The sequence below is a fragment of the Hippichthys cyanospilos genome, chromosome 9 (genome assembly GCF_059441005.1).
Source record: "Hippichthys cyanospilos isolate Australia breed blue-spotted pipefish chromosome 9, RoL_Hcya_1.0, whole genome shotgun sequence".
NCBI lineage: Eukaryota > Metazoa > Chordata > Actinopteri > Syngnathiformes > Syngnathidae > Hippichthys > Hippichthys cyanospilos.
This window is the reverse complement of record NC_142377.1, coordinates 15,075,170-15,089,798: the sequence shown is the minus strand read 5'-3', so window position 1 is coordinate 15,089,798 and position 14,629 is coordinate 15,075,170. Positions and strand designations below refer to the sequence as shown.

The 14,629-nt window shown below is 39.2% G+C and overlaps 1 protein-coding gene across 2 annotated transcripts in view; it reads left to right on the top strand.

Annotated features, from left to right (window-relative positions):
* The window catches only part of LOC148419083 (histone deacetylase 7-like), a 39,524-nt gene that overhangs the window by 19,767 nt on the left and 5,128 nt on the right, over nucleotides 1–14,629 (top strand). For both annotated transcript variants that reach the window (XM_088424387.1, XM_088424388.1), the window contains exons 9-20: nucleotides 473–626; nucleotides 1,565–1,797; nucleotides 2,170–2,364; nucleotides 3,472–3,661; nucleotides 4,349–4,482; nucleotides 4,603–4,723; nucleotides 5,349–5,398; nucleotides 5,919–6,026; nucleotides 7,314–7,369; nucleotides 8,085–8,172; nucleotides 8,760–8,879; nucleotides 11,004–11,101. In XM_088424387.1, the coding sequence (XP_088280513.1) occupies nucleotides 473–626; nucleotides 1,565–1,797; nucleotides 2,170–2,364; nucleotides 3,472–3,661; nucleotides 4,349–4,482; nucleotides 4,603–4,723; nucleotides 5,349–5,398; nucleotides 5,919–6,026; nucleotides 7,314–7,369; nucleotides 8,085–8,172; nucleotides 8,760–8,879; nucleotides 11,004–11,101 (1,547 nt within the window). The remainder of the gene's footprint in view (nucleotides 1–472; nucleotides 627–1,564; nucleotides 1,798–2,169; nucleotides 2,365–3,471; nucleotides 3,662–4,348; nucleotides 4,483–4,602; nucleotides 4,724–5,348; nucleotides 5,399–5,918; nucleotides 6,027–7,313; nucleotides 7,370–8,084; nucleotides 8,173–8,759; nucleotides 8,880–11,003; nucleotides 11,102–14,629) is intronic.

Sequence of the window (14,629 nt, the reverse complement as noted above, 5' to 3'; positions counted from 1 at the left end):
GCATGCCTTTATTTAAATTAGTTGTATGTGGATGTTTGTCAATAGTCATTAGTGACATAGAGATACCATTATATGTATAGTTTCAGCGTTGATTAAATAATACGCAGGTGGCACAAAATTCAATTTTAAGCCTTTTTTCATCTTGAACTGGTGAGAGGGTACTTGGCTGATTTCATAGAGGGTGTATCATGTAAAAAAAAGGTTGAGAACGACTGCTTTGACCCATGGATGTTGATGGCCAAACAGGTCCCTAGTGTGAAGTTTGCAATTAAAAAAAAATCATATTTGCAAGCATTTAGGACTAAATGCATGGTGCCATTTTGTACTTCAACCTGTTTTGACAAGCTAACGCATTTCTGTTACCTTGTGTTTTTTTTCATGCTTGTTTGTTAAATGTATCAAGATCAAAGGCCCAAAATGGGTCACGATTGACACTGTGGGGTTAAAGATCTATTCTCCATCTTTGATCCAGGTTGACCTGCGGGTAGCCAGGACTCTGGCAGTATCCGCTCTGCCGCAAGTCTACCTACCTGTGGATGGGAGTTTTCCAGCCCAGGCTCATGGCTTGCAGCCTGTACTCATCCTGGAACCGCATACGGGGCTTGTACACTCGCAATTCATCTCATGTGAGTAATAAATGTTTGAAATTGTCCTGCTACAAAAAAAAACAAAACAAATCGCTCAACATTTGGCAATCTGCAGATATAGTGTCCATTCAATGGCTGAGTACATGCTCTGACATCTTGCTTTAATGATTTTTCTCCAACGTTCTAATGAAAAAGTAATTACAATAAAAACTCATTTTCTTTGCTCGTTATTCTTAATGAACAGCAACAAATTGAATTATTGCTGTTCAGCTATTTATCTTCTACGTGTGTATGTAACAGGTTTATTCAATAAGATTGATTTTTCTTCCGCCTGCGTGTTACTAGATATGCATTGTCTTAGGGCTCCTCTTAGTGGCCGTTCGGTATTAATGAATGAACGTCAGTACTGTACATTTTCTAGATTCTACTGCACCTCATTCAATTTGTAACAAATCCAATAGGTAGTTACATACAGAAGTAAGTCGTTATTTTCAGTAATTAATTAATCCATTACCTCAGGTAATCAAATAACAAAATAATCAAACAAATGATCAATTACTTAAGGCACTTAAGTGCTCAGTTAATCATTTGCTTTGTGTAACAAATTACCTAAAGTTATCAAAGTGTAAGTAAAGTGTCTTTGGTCTTGAAAAAGTTAATTACACAAATTGATTACTCTGATATTTACCTCATAAACTACTCTAGTGCTTGATTACTCAAAGTTATGGAATACTTTACTTATATTACTTCCTTAAGTATAAGCCGTTTTAGATACACCTTAAGATCAAAGTTGAAAAAACACATAAATGAGTACTGGAAAAGAAGTCCTCGACTTTTAGAAAAACATGAAGATAAGGCTTTAGCATTGAATGGGTTAATGCTAATTCTATACATGCAAACTACTTACGGATGTTTCTTTTTTCCTGCCCCTCCTCTTAACGTATTCTCGAATTGTCGTTCCACCATGTCGGATCAAGGTTTGAGTCCTCCTCTTCTGCGACCTCACTTGACCTCCCCGACAAGAAAGGAAGGCCTCGGCACCTTGCCCTCCCACAAACCCTTGGAGCGAACCCGCTCAGAACCGCCGCCTTACAGCCACTCTCCACTTCCTCTGCATGCCAGCCTCCACTGTCACAATCAGCACCAGCTTCCTCAGCAATGCCACAAGAGCAGCATGGAGAGGATTAAGTTGAATTCCCTCCTGAGCAAGGTTAGCCAATGGGAATGCATCCATGTTATGCTCAAATTGTTTCAAAGGAGCACTGATTCCCAACCAGATCATCAGATCCGAAATAGTCCAAAATCATATGTCATTTCTTGCAAACAATGAATCCTTTTTCATCTATGAGTTAAAATGACATTTAAATGCTCTTACTTTTGAGTACAATTAACCTGTTGCCATCGATACAACAAAATGAGTCATGTTTTCTGCAACAAAAGTCAGACCCAGATTTCACACTAAAATTCACAATTTGTAAGAAGATATTAATCAGATCATTCACATTTCCGCACACTATGTACTTTTTGTGACATTTATGTGCCGTGAGATTTAACACCCATTGAAAATCCTCATCTGACCCAGATCCCATCAGAGGACATGGACCTAGAGGAAATTGGATCAGAATCCGGGTCAGTGTGTGGATCTGAACCGGGCTCTGTTTGTGAGGACAGCTATCGCAGGAGGCAGAGTTCTGCCAGCACCGATTCCGTATATGACACCGAGTCCACCACCTCCTCGCGGGAAAGCTTGATTGAAACCTCCTTTTCCGTCGGTCAGGTATAATTGACACGTGATACAAAATTCATTTCCATGTTTTTTTTTATATAGTATGAGTCATTTGATGCCTTAAACAGACATGATGAATTGTTGTCAGAAAAACTAATAGCATGATATCACTTCAAATATTAATCAGAGATAAACTGACCGTTCGCGTGTGGTAAACTCAATTCTGCAACGCCTCGGTATTTTGTTTTAACGTAAGGGGGCGCTACAGCTTCAAAAACAGCTGTCAATCGCAGTTTCAAATCAGACACAAATGTCTCACCCAGTGAGCAATTCTTCACAGAAAAAAGAATATTTTGTCGAGGTTAATTCCATCAAAATTATTTTTCATGTACAATTAATCACTTTGAAAACACATTATTCCACTCGCTGTGAACATTTTTTTTAACATCAGATGTACCCTAGGCCCAGAGACTGAGCAATCAAGAATTACTTGTATTCTGGGCTCTGTTTAGGGCTGGGCAATAAATCGAATTAATTATATTACTTTGTCGTTTAAAAAACAAAATCAACAATTTGAAAATGAGTTAAATTGTGATATCCAGGTTTTGGCAGAGTGCTGGATGAGTGACTAAATTCTGAAACTTAAGTAAAAACTATGAAGAGCATTTTTTTTTAGCAGGCTATTTTTTTTACCTTAAATATGATTTAAAATCTGCATATATTTATGTCTGATTTTTAGTCACTCAAACTTCCAAATACATATTTGGTGGGCTTATTATTTTGAGTAAATCATTATGACCCCCCAAAAAAAATCAAGATTTTTTTTTTTTCGCATATCACCACCCCTAATTTGTGATGTTCACAAGCTGAGCTGTAATTGGCTGTTACCTGATCCCACTGTAGATGTGATGTCATTTTCAGCTGACCGGAAGCAGCAAAATGCATTTTTAAAGGTCTTCATTGTACTTGAAAAATAATTTAGATATCAGAATAATTCAGATCTTTTTACTGCTGAAAATGACTAAATAAATAGAGCATAGCCAAGTAATTGGAATATACTGAGAGAAACTTGATTTCCTAGTTTGATTTTCACATGTGTTGCTACTGTTTTGTTTTTTGTTTTTTTATAATTTGCAACTCCTATCATGGGAATCACAGAGACAGTTGATCCAACGATCGGGATTCCACATGGACTCGTCGAATGTGCCTATTCTGATGTGGCCTCACCAGCCTTTGGTTCGAACCCAGTCATCTCCGGCCTCAACTTCCCTGCCTCCTCTTCCCAATACCTCCGCTATTGTGCCTCTGTCCAATCCTGCTGCAGATGTCAAGCTCCGCTTCACCACCGGTGAGTCCCTTTTTTTTCTCACTTTTTAACATCTGTCAACATCCCTGTTCAAAAATCATGAGCATTCAAAAACAAGTTGTTCAATAAAATCACTCGAATCCAAAACAGGTCTTCCGCATCATGATTTAATGTTTCCAAAATGACCATTGACAGATTGAACAGCAACTGAAAATGAGTGAACTCTTGAATGGCGGTTTTTGTTTCAAGGCTGCCAAAGCTCCTACCTCACAACAAGTCCAGCTCTACTGTGCCATGTTTATTGTCCTCTGACTTGCACATGTACATTGAAGTGGCTTTGGCTAGGAACTGGTGTGGCTTTGCGGTAAATTGGAAGGTGGAACCACTCTCCATGCTGACATTCTAGAAATCCAACCCTGGCAGCCTGGGAGCTGCAACTGGCATTTATTTGGGTTTTATGACCCCCTCTGTAACTGCGGCAAATAAAAACTGATCAGGCAGGAGTGACTTTGGATAGAACCAGGAAACAAATTTAAGTGCCTGGTCGCTTTTACTCGCAAGTGACAGCTTGTGTATTTTGACATAAAGTGTAATTAGATTGTGGGTCAAAAATGGTGCTGAAACAGGATCTGGCCACCCACTGCTTATTTGGAATGGGTTAAATTCAGAGAACCATTTTCACTGTGCATTAAATGTGACGTGTTTTTTTTGGTTTTTTTTTTCGTGTAGGTGTAGTTTATGATTCTCAGATGCAAAAGCACCAGTGCACTTGCGGGGACAACAGCTGCCACCCAGAGCATCCTGGGAGAATCCAGAGCATTTGGTCCCGACTTCATGAAAGGGGCCTTCGGAGCCAGTGCGAGGTCTGAGACTGAATGGATATATATCTTTGCATGATTGCATTTGGATTTGCGTTCTGTCATGTTTCCTTGCCATTTTTCACCCAATCTGCGCATGTTTGTGTGTGTGTGTGTGTTCTGTAGCATCTCCGAAGTCGCAAGGCCACTTTAGAAGAGCTGCAATCAGTCCATTCAGAAAAACACGTGCTTCAGTACGGAACTAACCCTCTGCACCGCCTCAAGATAGACAACCCGAAGTTGGCTCGTAAGTGTTACAGCTTTTTGTCGGAAAAAAAACAATGCTGATTACCAATTAATCAGTCAATTAATTTAAAAAGTGATCATCAATTAAATATCATTAGTTTCCTTCCAATACATATCAATAGGTCTCATTTATGTGCAGTTTTTCGGTATTCATGGGCCAGCCTGGCACCTATTACTAGAAAACTACTAAATGCAATGGTTAAAAAAAAAAAATCACTTTCTTGCTCACCTAATCATTGCTTCTAAAAATTAAGATTTGTTTTGAATGACAAGTTCACAGAATGAGTTTAACAACAAATATCATGATTGTACAAGGCTATGGTATGAAATTATGTGTAATAAATAATGACACCCCTTGTACTGGTAGACAACTGCTGAAAATGGTTCGAGTACAAAGTAAAAATAATCTGCAAATCAGCCATATGTCTGATCATTTTTTTGTCCAATTTAATCTGTACTAAATGGTAAAACCCTATTAAAGACATTAACTGACATCACTGCACCCAATCCAAAGCAAATTATTTATAACGCACATTTAACGACGAGAGTTGACCAAATTGATGTACATCATCACGTACATAAACAACACTTCAAATAAGAATAATGTGATCTATTTCTTCCTGCAGGAATCTTGGCTCAACGTATATTTGTAATGCTACCATGTGGAGGAGTGGGGGTAAGTGGAACTGCCTACAAGTAGATCACAATTTCTTAGCTAGCGTGTAGCTTATTAAAAATGCAATTCTTGAATGTAAAGATGCTCCTAAAAAAACAACAACAACAACAAAAAAAACCCAAGAACTGTCACCATAACTGAAAAGTTATGAAATTGAAAAGCGAGGAGAGAAGAAGGGATCTGGGTGTCGGCTGATAAGACGACTGATCTGCCTGGATTTCCGGCTCATGACTTTGCTTGCGGAGTTATTGGAACAAGATGGCAGCATCAGAGATAAAAGAAATTCCTCTGATTTCATTGTTCCGCGCTAGGACACCGCCAGACATGTAACTTCAAAATAAGACCTATAGAAAAGGGATTCATATCAATTTGGGGTTTTTGGAGGCTGCTTAAATCTGTAGAGTGGGCAACAACCTTCGAATAATAATAAACAAAAAAAAATCATGTTTATAAATTAATCAAACATAACATTTCTGTTGTTTGTTATTTTGTTATATTTTCATTGTTATTTCGCCGACAGGTGGATAATGACACAATCTGGAATGAGCTTCACACGGCAGCGGCTTCTCGTATTGCTGCTGGCTGCGTCATCGATCTGGCGTTGAAGGTGGCACAAGGAGAGCTGAAGGTCCGTCTTGATTACTACATTCCTGAATGAGAATATGCGGTGAAAAAGTTTGGAGGATTAAAAATCACAAGCTATGGTCAGTCGGAATGCTCAAAAGTGGCTGGCAGGTTCTCGTTCTTTATTTTCATTTGTGAAATTAAAAGGATATAACTTGCTAATTTTCTTCAAGTCTTATTTGATTATAATAATAATAGTGCAAATAATAGTGCAAATACAAACATAAAACATCATTTCAATTCCTCTTACTTACAATTTAATTTGCAAACCGTTTTCTTTACAAAGAGTTTTTTTTTTTTTTTTTTTTTATAACTTTACAGAAAATGTTTCGATGAACTCACTAATGTTCCTACTGTTCAGACCAGTATACTGAAACAATACAATACAAAACTACTCTTGGAAAACACACGACTGGTTGGTTAAACCTAAAGAGTATTTACAGGTATTCCTAAAATTAACTCATTCACTTCCAGCCTAATAAAATCAGTTCTTTGACGCCTTTAGCCATTAATGGAAGCCAATGACTTAACGTTTGAGCTCTTCAAATTAATCGACTAATTGTTAACGAATTGATTAGCAAATTAATCAATAACTACTTAACTTAACTTACTTTACTTAACTTAACTTTCAGTGTCTTAACATTCGTTATTTTTTTTTAGTCCTTTATGAAAACAGATTCTCTTTCATGTTTAATCAAAAAAAGGCATTTACAAACATCTGCTTTTACTATGAAAACAGACAGAATAAAAATTATTTAGTACACTGTTATGCAAAATCAAATGTCATCCAATTATTTGATTGACAATAATCAATAAGAATATTCGATTATAAAACGTCCGAGTGTCAGCCCTGTCTTATTTACTTACCGCAAACCCAGTAAGATAATTTTTTGACATCTAAACAGTCAATAGCATTGACTGAGTTACTTTATTCCCTGCAAGCCCAGAAAAATCCATCTTTGGCGCCTGTAGCCATCAATGGCGGTGAATGCGTTAATAAGTGCTAAAATACACACACTTAATACGAGTGAAGCGTTTACAAACAAGCCCAGCAAGAAGACTCATGAGTTTGCTAACATTTCTTATATATACTAATGCAAATTTCATTTGCCACTCTGTATGTAGTTGGCTTGCTTACGTTTGTTTGTTTTCATGGATTTCACATTCATTGTGTGAAAATACTTCCAACTGCCTCTTGAGGTGTAAATACACCCATACTGATCTTTTCAGACTTATGTTTGGCACATAACAGTCGGCGAGGTGTTGAAGTTTTTTTTTTTTTTTTTTCCAGAATGGATTTGCAGTGGTGAGGCCGCCCGGGCATCATGCCACACACTCCACGCCTTTGTAAGTATACTTTTGGATTTTTTTTCTCCCCGATGCATTTATAATCTATTGACTTGTGACTTGATGTTGAAGAGGATGATGTGTGTGGTTGGGTGCGCGCTCTTTGGGTGGGCGTGGATCTGTGACAGTCTTTGATTGGAAGCATTTAGCCGTGAGGCCTCGTTCAGCTGGGACTGTTTGCCTCATGTCACCAGTTATTTATGGCATGATAGAGGTTTTTTTATGAGAAGACTGTATATACGCTATATCCTTCACATACACAAACGCACTCACACTTTACAACCAGTGCTGACACTAACGTTCCTCCACTGTTTTTCACACATCACCATTTTTTTTCCACTATAGAGGGAATTGCTTGGCTACATTCTGCGCTCATTCCTCATCACATCCTGTCAGAAATACGCTCTAAATCTTTTGGCTTGAGCAGTAAATTTTCCGATAAGCTTTGTCACAAAGTCTGTGGCCTCTGCATTTTTTTGGGACTCAGCGTGACATTCGCATATAAAAACATTCATCACACCAAAAGCATTCATTCCGAAAATATTTACACGTTAGCGTGTGAAGGGCCGTCCGTGCTGTGACTTTTCCCAACGTGTGTTCAATAAGCACCACATGACTCGTTTTAGAGGTCCCCGCAGTCCATATGGCGGTTGTTTGATATTAATAAGCTGATGATATCCTGATAAACACATATGGCCTTCCTGTTTGTCCACAGGGGTTTCTGTTTCTTCAACTCAGTAGCCATCGCTGCCAAGCAACTCCAGCAAAAACTTCATGTTGGCAAAATCCTCATTGTGGACTGGGTGAGGATCTACCGCATGACCAGTGTCACTGGTTGCCGGGAAGAAAATTACGTGCAGTACTTGTATCATTGGTACTAACCTAATCCATGCATACAAGCACATCAGGGGTGTGCAAACTTTTTAAACCGAGAGCCCCATACAGAAACATATAAATATGATTGGGTTGAGTATGTAAAGCATGGATATTAATTTAACCCCTTCATGCACACATTTTCACTGATTTAAAAAATATGGGTGTCATGTGCTAAATTTGGTTGTATCAATTTGAGTATAGCAGATAAAATAGATGTAAATGTAGATATAATGCAAATTGCTTACAATAGGGAACAATGGTTAGAAATGGTTTAAAAAAAAACATTTCACAAATATGTCAAGTTTCAAAGACATGCCATCAGCCATCTACCTTCTCATGTTAGCGACACAAGTACACAAATCTGCAGACCAAAACCTGCAGCGTAGCACAAGTCAATCTTAGCTGTCCCAACGCAAGGAAGTCCTGTCCTATGTGAACTGAAACCAAAGAAAGCGATGTCTGCAAAAATGACCAGTTAAATTCTGGGTTAAATTCATCTGTCATCTATGCCCAGGATGTTCACCATGGCAACGGCACCCAGGAAGCCTTCTACAATGACCCAAGCGTCTTGTATATCTCGCTACATCGCTACGATAACGGCAACTTCTTCCCTGGTGGTGGACATCCTAATGAGGTAAATATACACAGTAGTCATTTACAAATAGCTGGTAACCACATCAGCTAAAAAAAAAAAAAGGACCCTTGAATGTAGAGAATGCACAAAGTTCATGATTAGATTTTATTGGCAGTGTGTCTCTTTGAGTTCTCAACATGAGCCAATAGGGCTCTTTTTTTTTTTTTTTTTTTTTGAGGGTTGATGCAACGAAAAGATGTCCTGAAAGCTAAATTGTGATCATCTATGACCATGCATTCCAAATTGAGTTTAAAATAAGTACATGTTCAAGGTGAGGGCTATGATTAGGTAAGTCGTAGTTATAATTATAGGCCTCAGCAAGTCAATTCGGAAATCACTGTAATCTTGTGTAATGCCCCACTGAGTAAAGCAAGTAAAAGCGCTCATAGCAACCACACGTGAGAAGCCCCTGTACTTAAAAGTCGCATTTGCTAAAAAGTAATTATTGATGGTACATGAATGCAGCTGCTCACATAGCTCATAATTTTGCTAATAAGGCTTGATGTAATATCCGGATTTATTCCATACATGTTCAAGCAATTCTAAAAATTGTTCTCAAAATTCTCAAATTCTGTTTTTTCTATGTTACCGTGTATATGACGCACCACGGTTTGGCAACTATAAAAACTATAACAAAACAGAATATATCTCAACTTTATACATTCTTCATATTTTCTTGCATTCATATTCGTAAGTTATATACAGTACTTGTTGCGGGTTAAGTGTGTTTCAGAGTGATCATTGAACGTTGCGCCAGTGTAACGTCGAATGTGTTCAAAGCCGTCTTTTACTCACGACGCAGCTCGAGTTAATTTTGCTATAAATACCCAGAGTTGCGCACCATCCGTGTTCCACCAAGATTATGATTGTGTGTATATGCCAATAGTACACAAGAAGTCAAATGGAATAACTTTCCGTGTTGTCTAACCCCTTGCCGGTGACATCATAACCTTCACATGATCCTCTCTTTTTTCATAATATCCCTGTGCATGAATAAACATCTCGGACTCGGAGGTTGGTTCAATCTGCTCGCTTCTATAATTGAAAATAATGCCATAATAATTTCAGCAAAAACGAGACTGGGGCCTACTCAATATCATCTTCACTTTTGCGGAGGACTGTTTAGAACAGATTGTAATAGATCAAGATGGAGACACCTATGAAACTTGTCCGTGGTCTTCCCCAAAACCAAGTGCGGTGATTGTCCACCGTCCTCTCACTGCCCATGACAGAATTCACTACCGATTCAATCCCACACATTCCTTCATCTTTTTCTCCCATCGTCCCCCCCCAATAACAAGGGTAAATGGTCAATGTTTTCCCATAAATTCCCCTGATGAGGACGGTACATAAAACACTCTGTTGACTTGGATGTGGTTACGCCTTAAGTGGCCTTTCAACCTCTGTTTAGCTGTGCGGTAAACCGCTGGAGTCTTACTGTCCCCCCGTGTAGGTATATAACTCACCATGGGGTACGGTTGTGATGTCATAGTCATAACGGAGAGTTGCTGTGTACCACACAGTAACCAGCAAAGTCCTAATCGATTCCAGCAACCCTTTCAACATGAAAGGAAGACACAGAACAGAAGAGAGCACAAGATACTCGGAGCAATAGTAGGAATTGTGTGACTGGGTGTGTGTGTGCGCGCAGGCGAGTACATTAGCAGTTGGCAGCGGATGGAAGGCCTCATGTGTTTTGTGTTTGCCCTGTGAACATCCCGTCCTCAGAGAGAAGAATGGAGTCAGGCGCTCTGCAATGCTCATCAGCATTCTTTCTTCCTCTCACAGTCGTACACATGCACACACATTACCACACCTTGTTGCCAAGAGGGTGTCAATCAGCCTCCGCACGCTCCTTTCAAACTGACACGATGACTGATGGCAAAGGGCTGAGAGAAGGGCTAAATGGCTGTTAGCAGAACTACAAAGAGAAGGAGGAATCCTTAGACGTTTTTTTTTTCCAAGACTGGGCCTCAGTTCCCTTTCAGTTACCCTCAAGATGTGAGGTCAAAGGAGCTCCCTTGGCGCTACCTTACTCTAAGATTGGACGGTACAGCAACAGAAAAAACGGTACACATTTAAATGAGCATTTTTAAACATTTGCCCTCACTCTTGCTTTTTCAGGTTGGTGCAGGGGCAGGAGAGGGGTTCAATGTGAACATTGGCTGGACAGGTGGTTTGAACCCTCCCATGGGTGATGCCGAGTACCTGGCTGCATTCAGGTAAAAAAAATACAAATTAAATAAAGAATATTGTCTTAAACACAACTTAACTCTTTTGAATGGTTTTATCATCTTAAATTAATACTGTAGGTCTTTTAAATGTTATCAATGATGTAGAAATCTACAGTATAGTATCTGTTGTATGGGCACCAGCAAGCCTGCAGGACATACTATATTGTTCTTGGGGGGATTGGGTCCGTGAATTGTTGTTCATCTCTGTGTGCCCTGCAATTGGCTGGCAACCAGTTCTTTTTTTTTTTTTCAAATACTCTTTTTACTTCTTTCCTGGTGATAATAAGTGGTAAAAGGAAAAAGAAAAGATGGCTGGCTTTATTGAGACACCCACGGGTCAGACTAAAATGTTAGTCATAAACTAAATATGATTGAATGTGATGAAAAATTTGCTGCTGTTGCTGTATTAAAATAGATAACAAAAATTAAAAAGAAGGATGTCAAAGGAACTTTGGAGATGAATGTAAATTGTATTTAATATCCATTAACTCAGTTCTATTTACTTCCTTGGCAGTTGAACTGTGCAGACTTGGCAAGGAAACTATGAGAGTCACCAGAACAAAAAGTTTTACTTAAAAAAAAAAAAAAAAATTGGACACGGGTGGCAGATCTTTACAGTATTTTCTTCCCCCGACCCAAATTAATCATAGGGTAGCATTTAATGCCAGGAACAATATATTTTCTTTTCTAATTAAGAGCAAATTCATTGGAACAATTGCTAAAGTGTGTTATAGTGACTACTTTGCAAAATGTTGTATGCCTATTTTGTTAAGTTTTGTACGGATACACATTGTTATTAGTGGAACAAATTTCCATCAGACAAGCAAGAAATAAAACTGAAAATATGCTACATGATATATCTTCACAATAATATATGCCAAGCGATGCTAATACAATTATAGTTCCAAAGATTCAGACATTGATGGCACTTCTGCAAAATGTGAGTGTGATGTGTCACATCATCACTAATCAAGCTTTAGGCACCAACAGTCACACTACCGCTTCTTCAACGATAAAGCAATTCACAGAAAAAAAAACTTCGACTGTCGCAAACCTCACATTTTACTTGATATATTTTATTTTTCCTGTAATAAATTTGTTTGTTCAGCTCGATACTGTGAAATGTTTCCACTCGTGGCTCACCACCAGATGATGAAACGCTATTTCAGATCTACATCCCGCTTGCTCGCTGGGTGGGCCCCTTGTCAAAGGGAAAATGCTAATGAGGTTACCCGTAATGATTTAAAAAAAAAACAAAAAACGAAAAAGCTTTAGGCCCAGTATGCCGGCTTTGAAACACTAAGTCCAGTGTTTACTAGAGTTTAGAATGGTAATTAAGGAACAACTGGTTCTTTCCGGAGCAGCCTCTTGGTTTTGGTTTTTCACCCGGTACCGGGAAACGAGAAGCGTTTTTATGTGTAAAACCTCCTTAGCTCACCACAATCTTTACAGTATTTGTGATTGCCTTGTGGCTGTAAAGCCTCCGGGGAAGTTTATATGACACAATTCGCAATGATTTTTTTTGCCATTCCTTTTACAAAAATGATTTAAAGATTAAAAAAAAGACAACATACATGTATACAGTAAATTCCCATTTATCATGAGAATCTGAGAGAAACAATATGAAAAATATGTTTTCAAATAATTGTACTCACACAATTTCAACTAAAATATATCCTGCAATAAAAACCTGCAGCAATGAAACGTATACACATTTCTGTATGTATTGTAGTACCTGTGTTAGGTGGGTGCCTTTAAGAGGTGGAGCCTGGATAGAGGTTGGTGGGCTCAAGCTGTGTTTGCAAGCGAGTGTTGGCTGACACCGAGTGTGCTCATTGTGTTTATGAGTTTTATTGTTCTCCCCGTGTTCAGTATATGGCTGAAAAGTGCATCAGCAACTGGCGCTCCTTTCCCACATCTTTACACTGTATATTGTATCTAAAATATAGCTATCATTTGAAACCAAATTTAAAAAATAAACTAAAATATAGCAGGAAAATGCTCTATCTATCTATCTATCTATCTATCTATCTATCTATCTATCTATCTATCTATCTATCTATCTATCTATCTATCTATCTATCTATCTATCTATCTATCTATCTATCTATCTATCTATCTGTCTGCCTGCCTGTCTGTCTGTCTGTCTGTCTGTCTGTCTATCTGATAATGAGCTACCTACAGTAGCTGCAGAATGGTCACAGTCAGTCAGTATATCAACAATCTTACTGATATCAAAATGTGCTCTAATTAATGAATCCCAAATTATGAACATAAGTGAGCAACGCATGTCATTTTTCACCAGCTTCACAGGGTAGAAATGACTAATTGCATCGTAATGTCTCCCAGCATTTGTTCTCATTAGCTGATTAGTGCAACAAAAGGCATAACGAGCTAAACGGACACAATTTAACGCATCATAAGTTCCTGTTTATGCTGTCGGTGCGCCGCCAGTTTGCATAGTTTCATTTGAATCCATTGTTTAGATGACAGGCTGTTCCGGCCTCTCCTCGGGACGGAGGGAAAAGCGAGCCAGAGTCGGGTCGCTGCTGATGTGTGTCTGTTTTTGGCCGCCTGCATTTGACAGGCTTGCGGTTCCCAGTGATGGCGCGGCTCAAATACAATCAGGCGAAAGCTCAGTTGCGCCGAGGTGAGGTGTCATGATGTTTTGCGTATGTTAGGAGGATCGCGATGGTGGTCCATAATGAAGGTCATTCTACCGGCCAGTAGCGCTGTGTGTTCATCTTTCTCTGGCTACTGACACATCCCGAAGTGTGGAGGAGAGGAGAATACAGAGGAGGAGGGAGGGTGAAGGAGCGGGGGGGGGTGCGATTGTTAGAGAATCCAAAGGCGGCGTAATTAGGCCCAATGGATCCCAGATGGGTGGCTGTCAGTGACGTGAGAAGAGGGACGAGCTCCTAATAGGAACCAGACGCACGCAAACGTCTTTGAACTGCCGACGAAAGAGAGGGAGAATCAAATGCGGCATGTGCCGTGTGCGCGCTTTGGCAGCCGGCGAGGGAAGGAAGTAGGAACTAAAGAAAGTGTTCTCCCCGGAGTGCACGGGGTGTCTCATTTCTACCAGTTTGTGTCGCTGGCACTTTGGTTTTTCTTCTTTCACGTGTTCTCACCAGAAATTCCCATCATTAATCTGAGTTTTCAAATTGAACATTTTGCAGTCAAATGTTACTTTGTCCATGCATTTTATTGCCTCGATTGCGTTTCCTGTTTGCGTTCTTGAGTTCATTGACAAACCACTGATTCAACACTAACTCGAAACCACTGATTTAACACTAACTCACTATCATACACTATCAGGGGCATTCAAGATGTTCCTGGCAGCGTGTCGTGACGACTTGACTTGCCTTTCTTATGCAACTCTTGCTCCTGAATTTTGATACAAACAACACAACATCGTTCTGGGATCACAGTTAATCATCAATTCGGGACGCTAGCAAACCACTTAATTACGCTGACATCAACACACAGCACCTGTTGCAAGTGTTTACCGGTGAC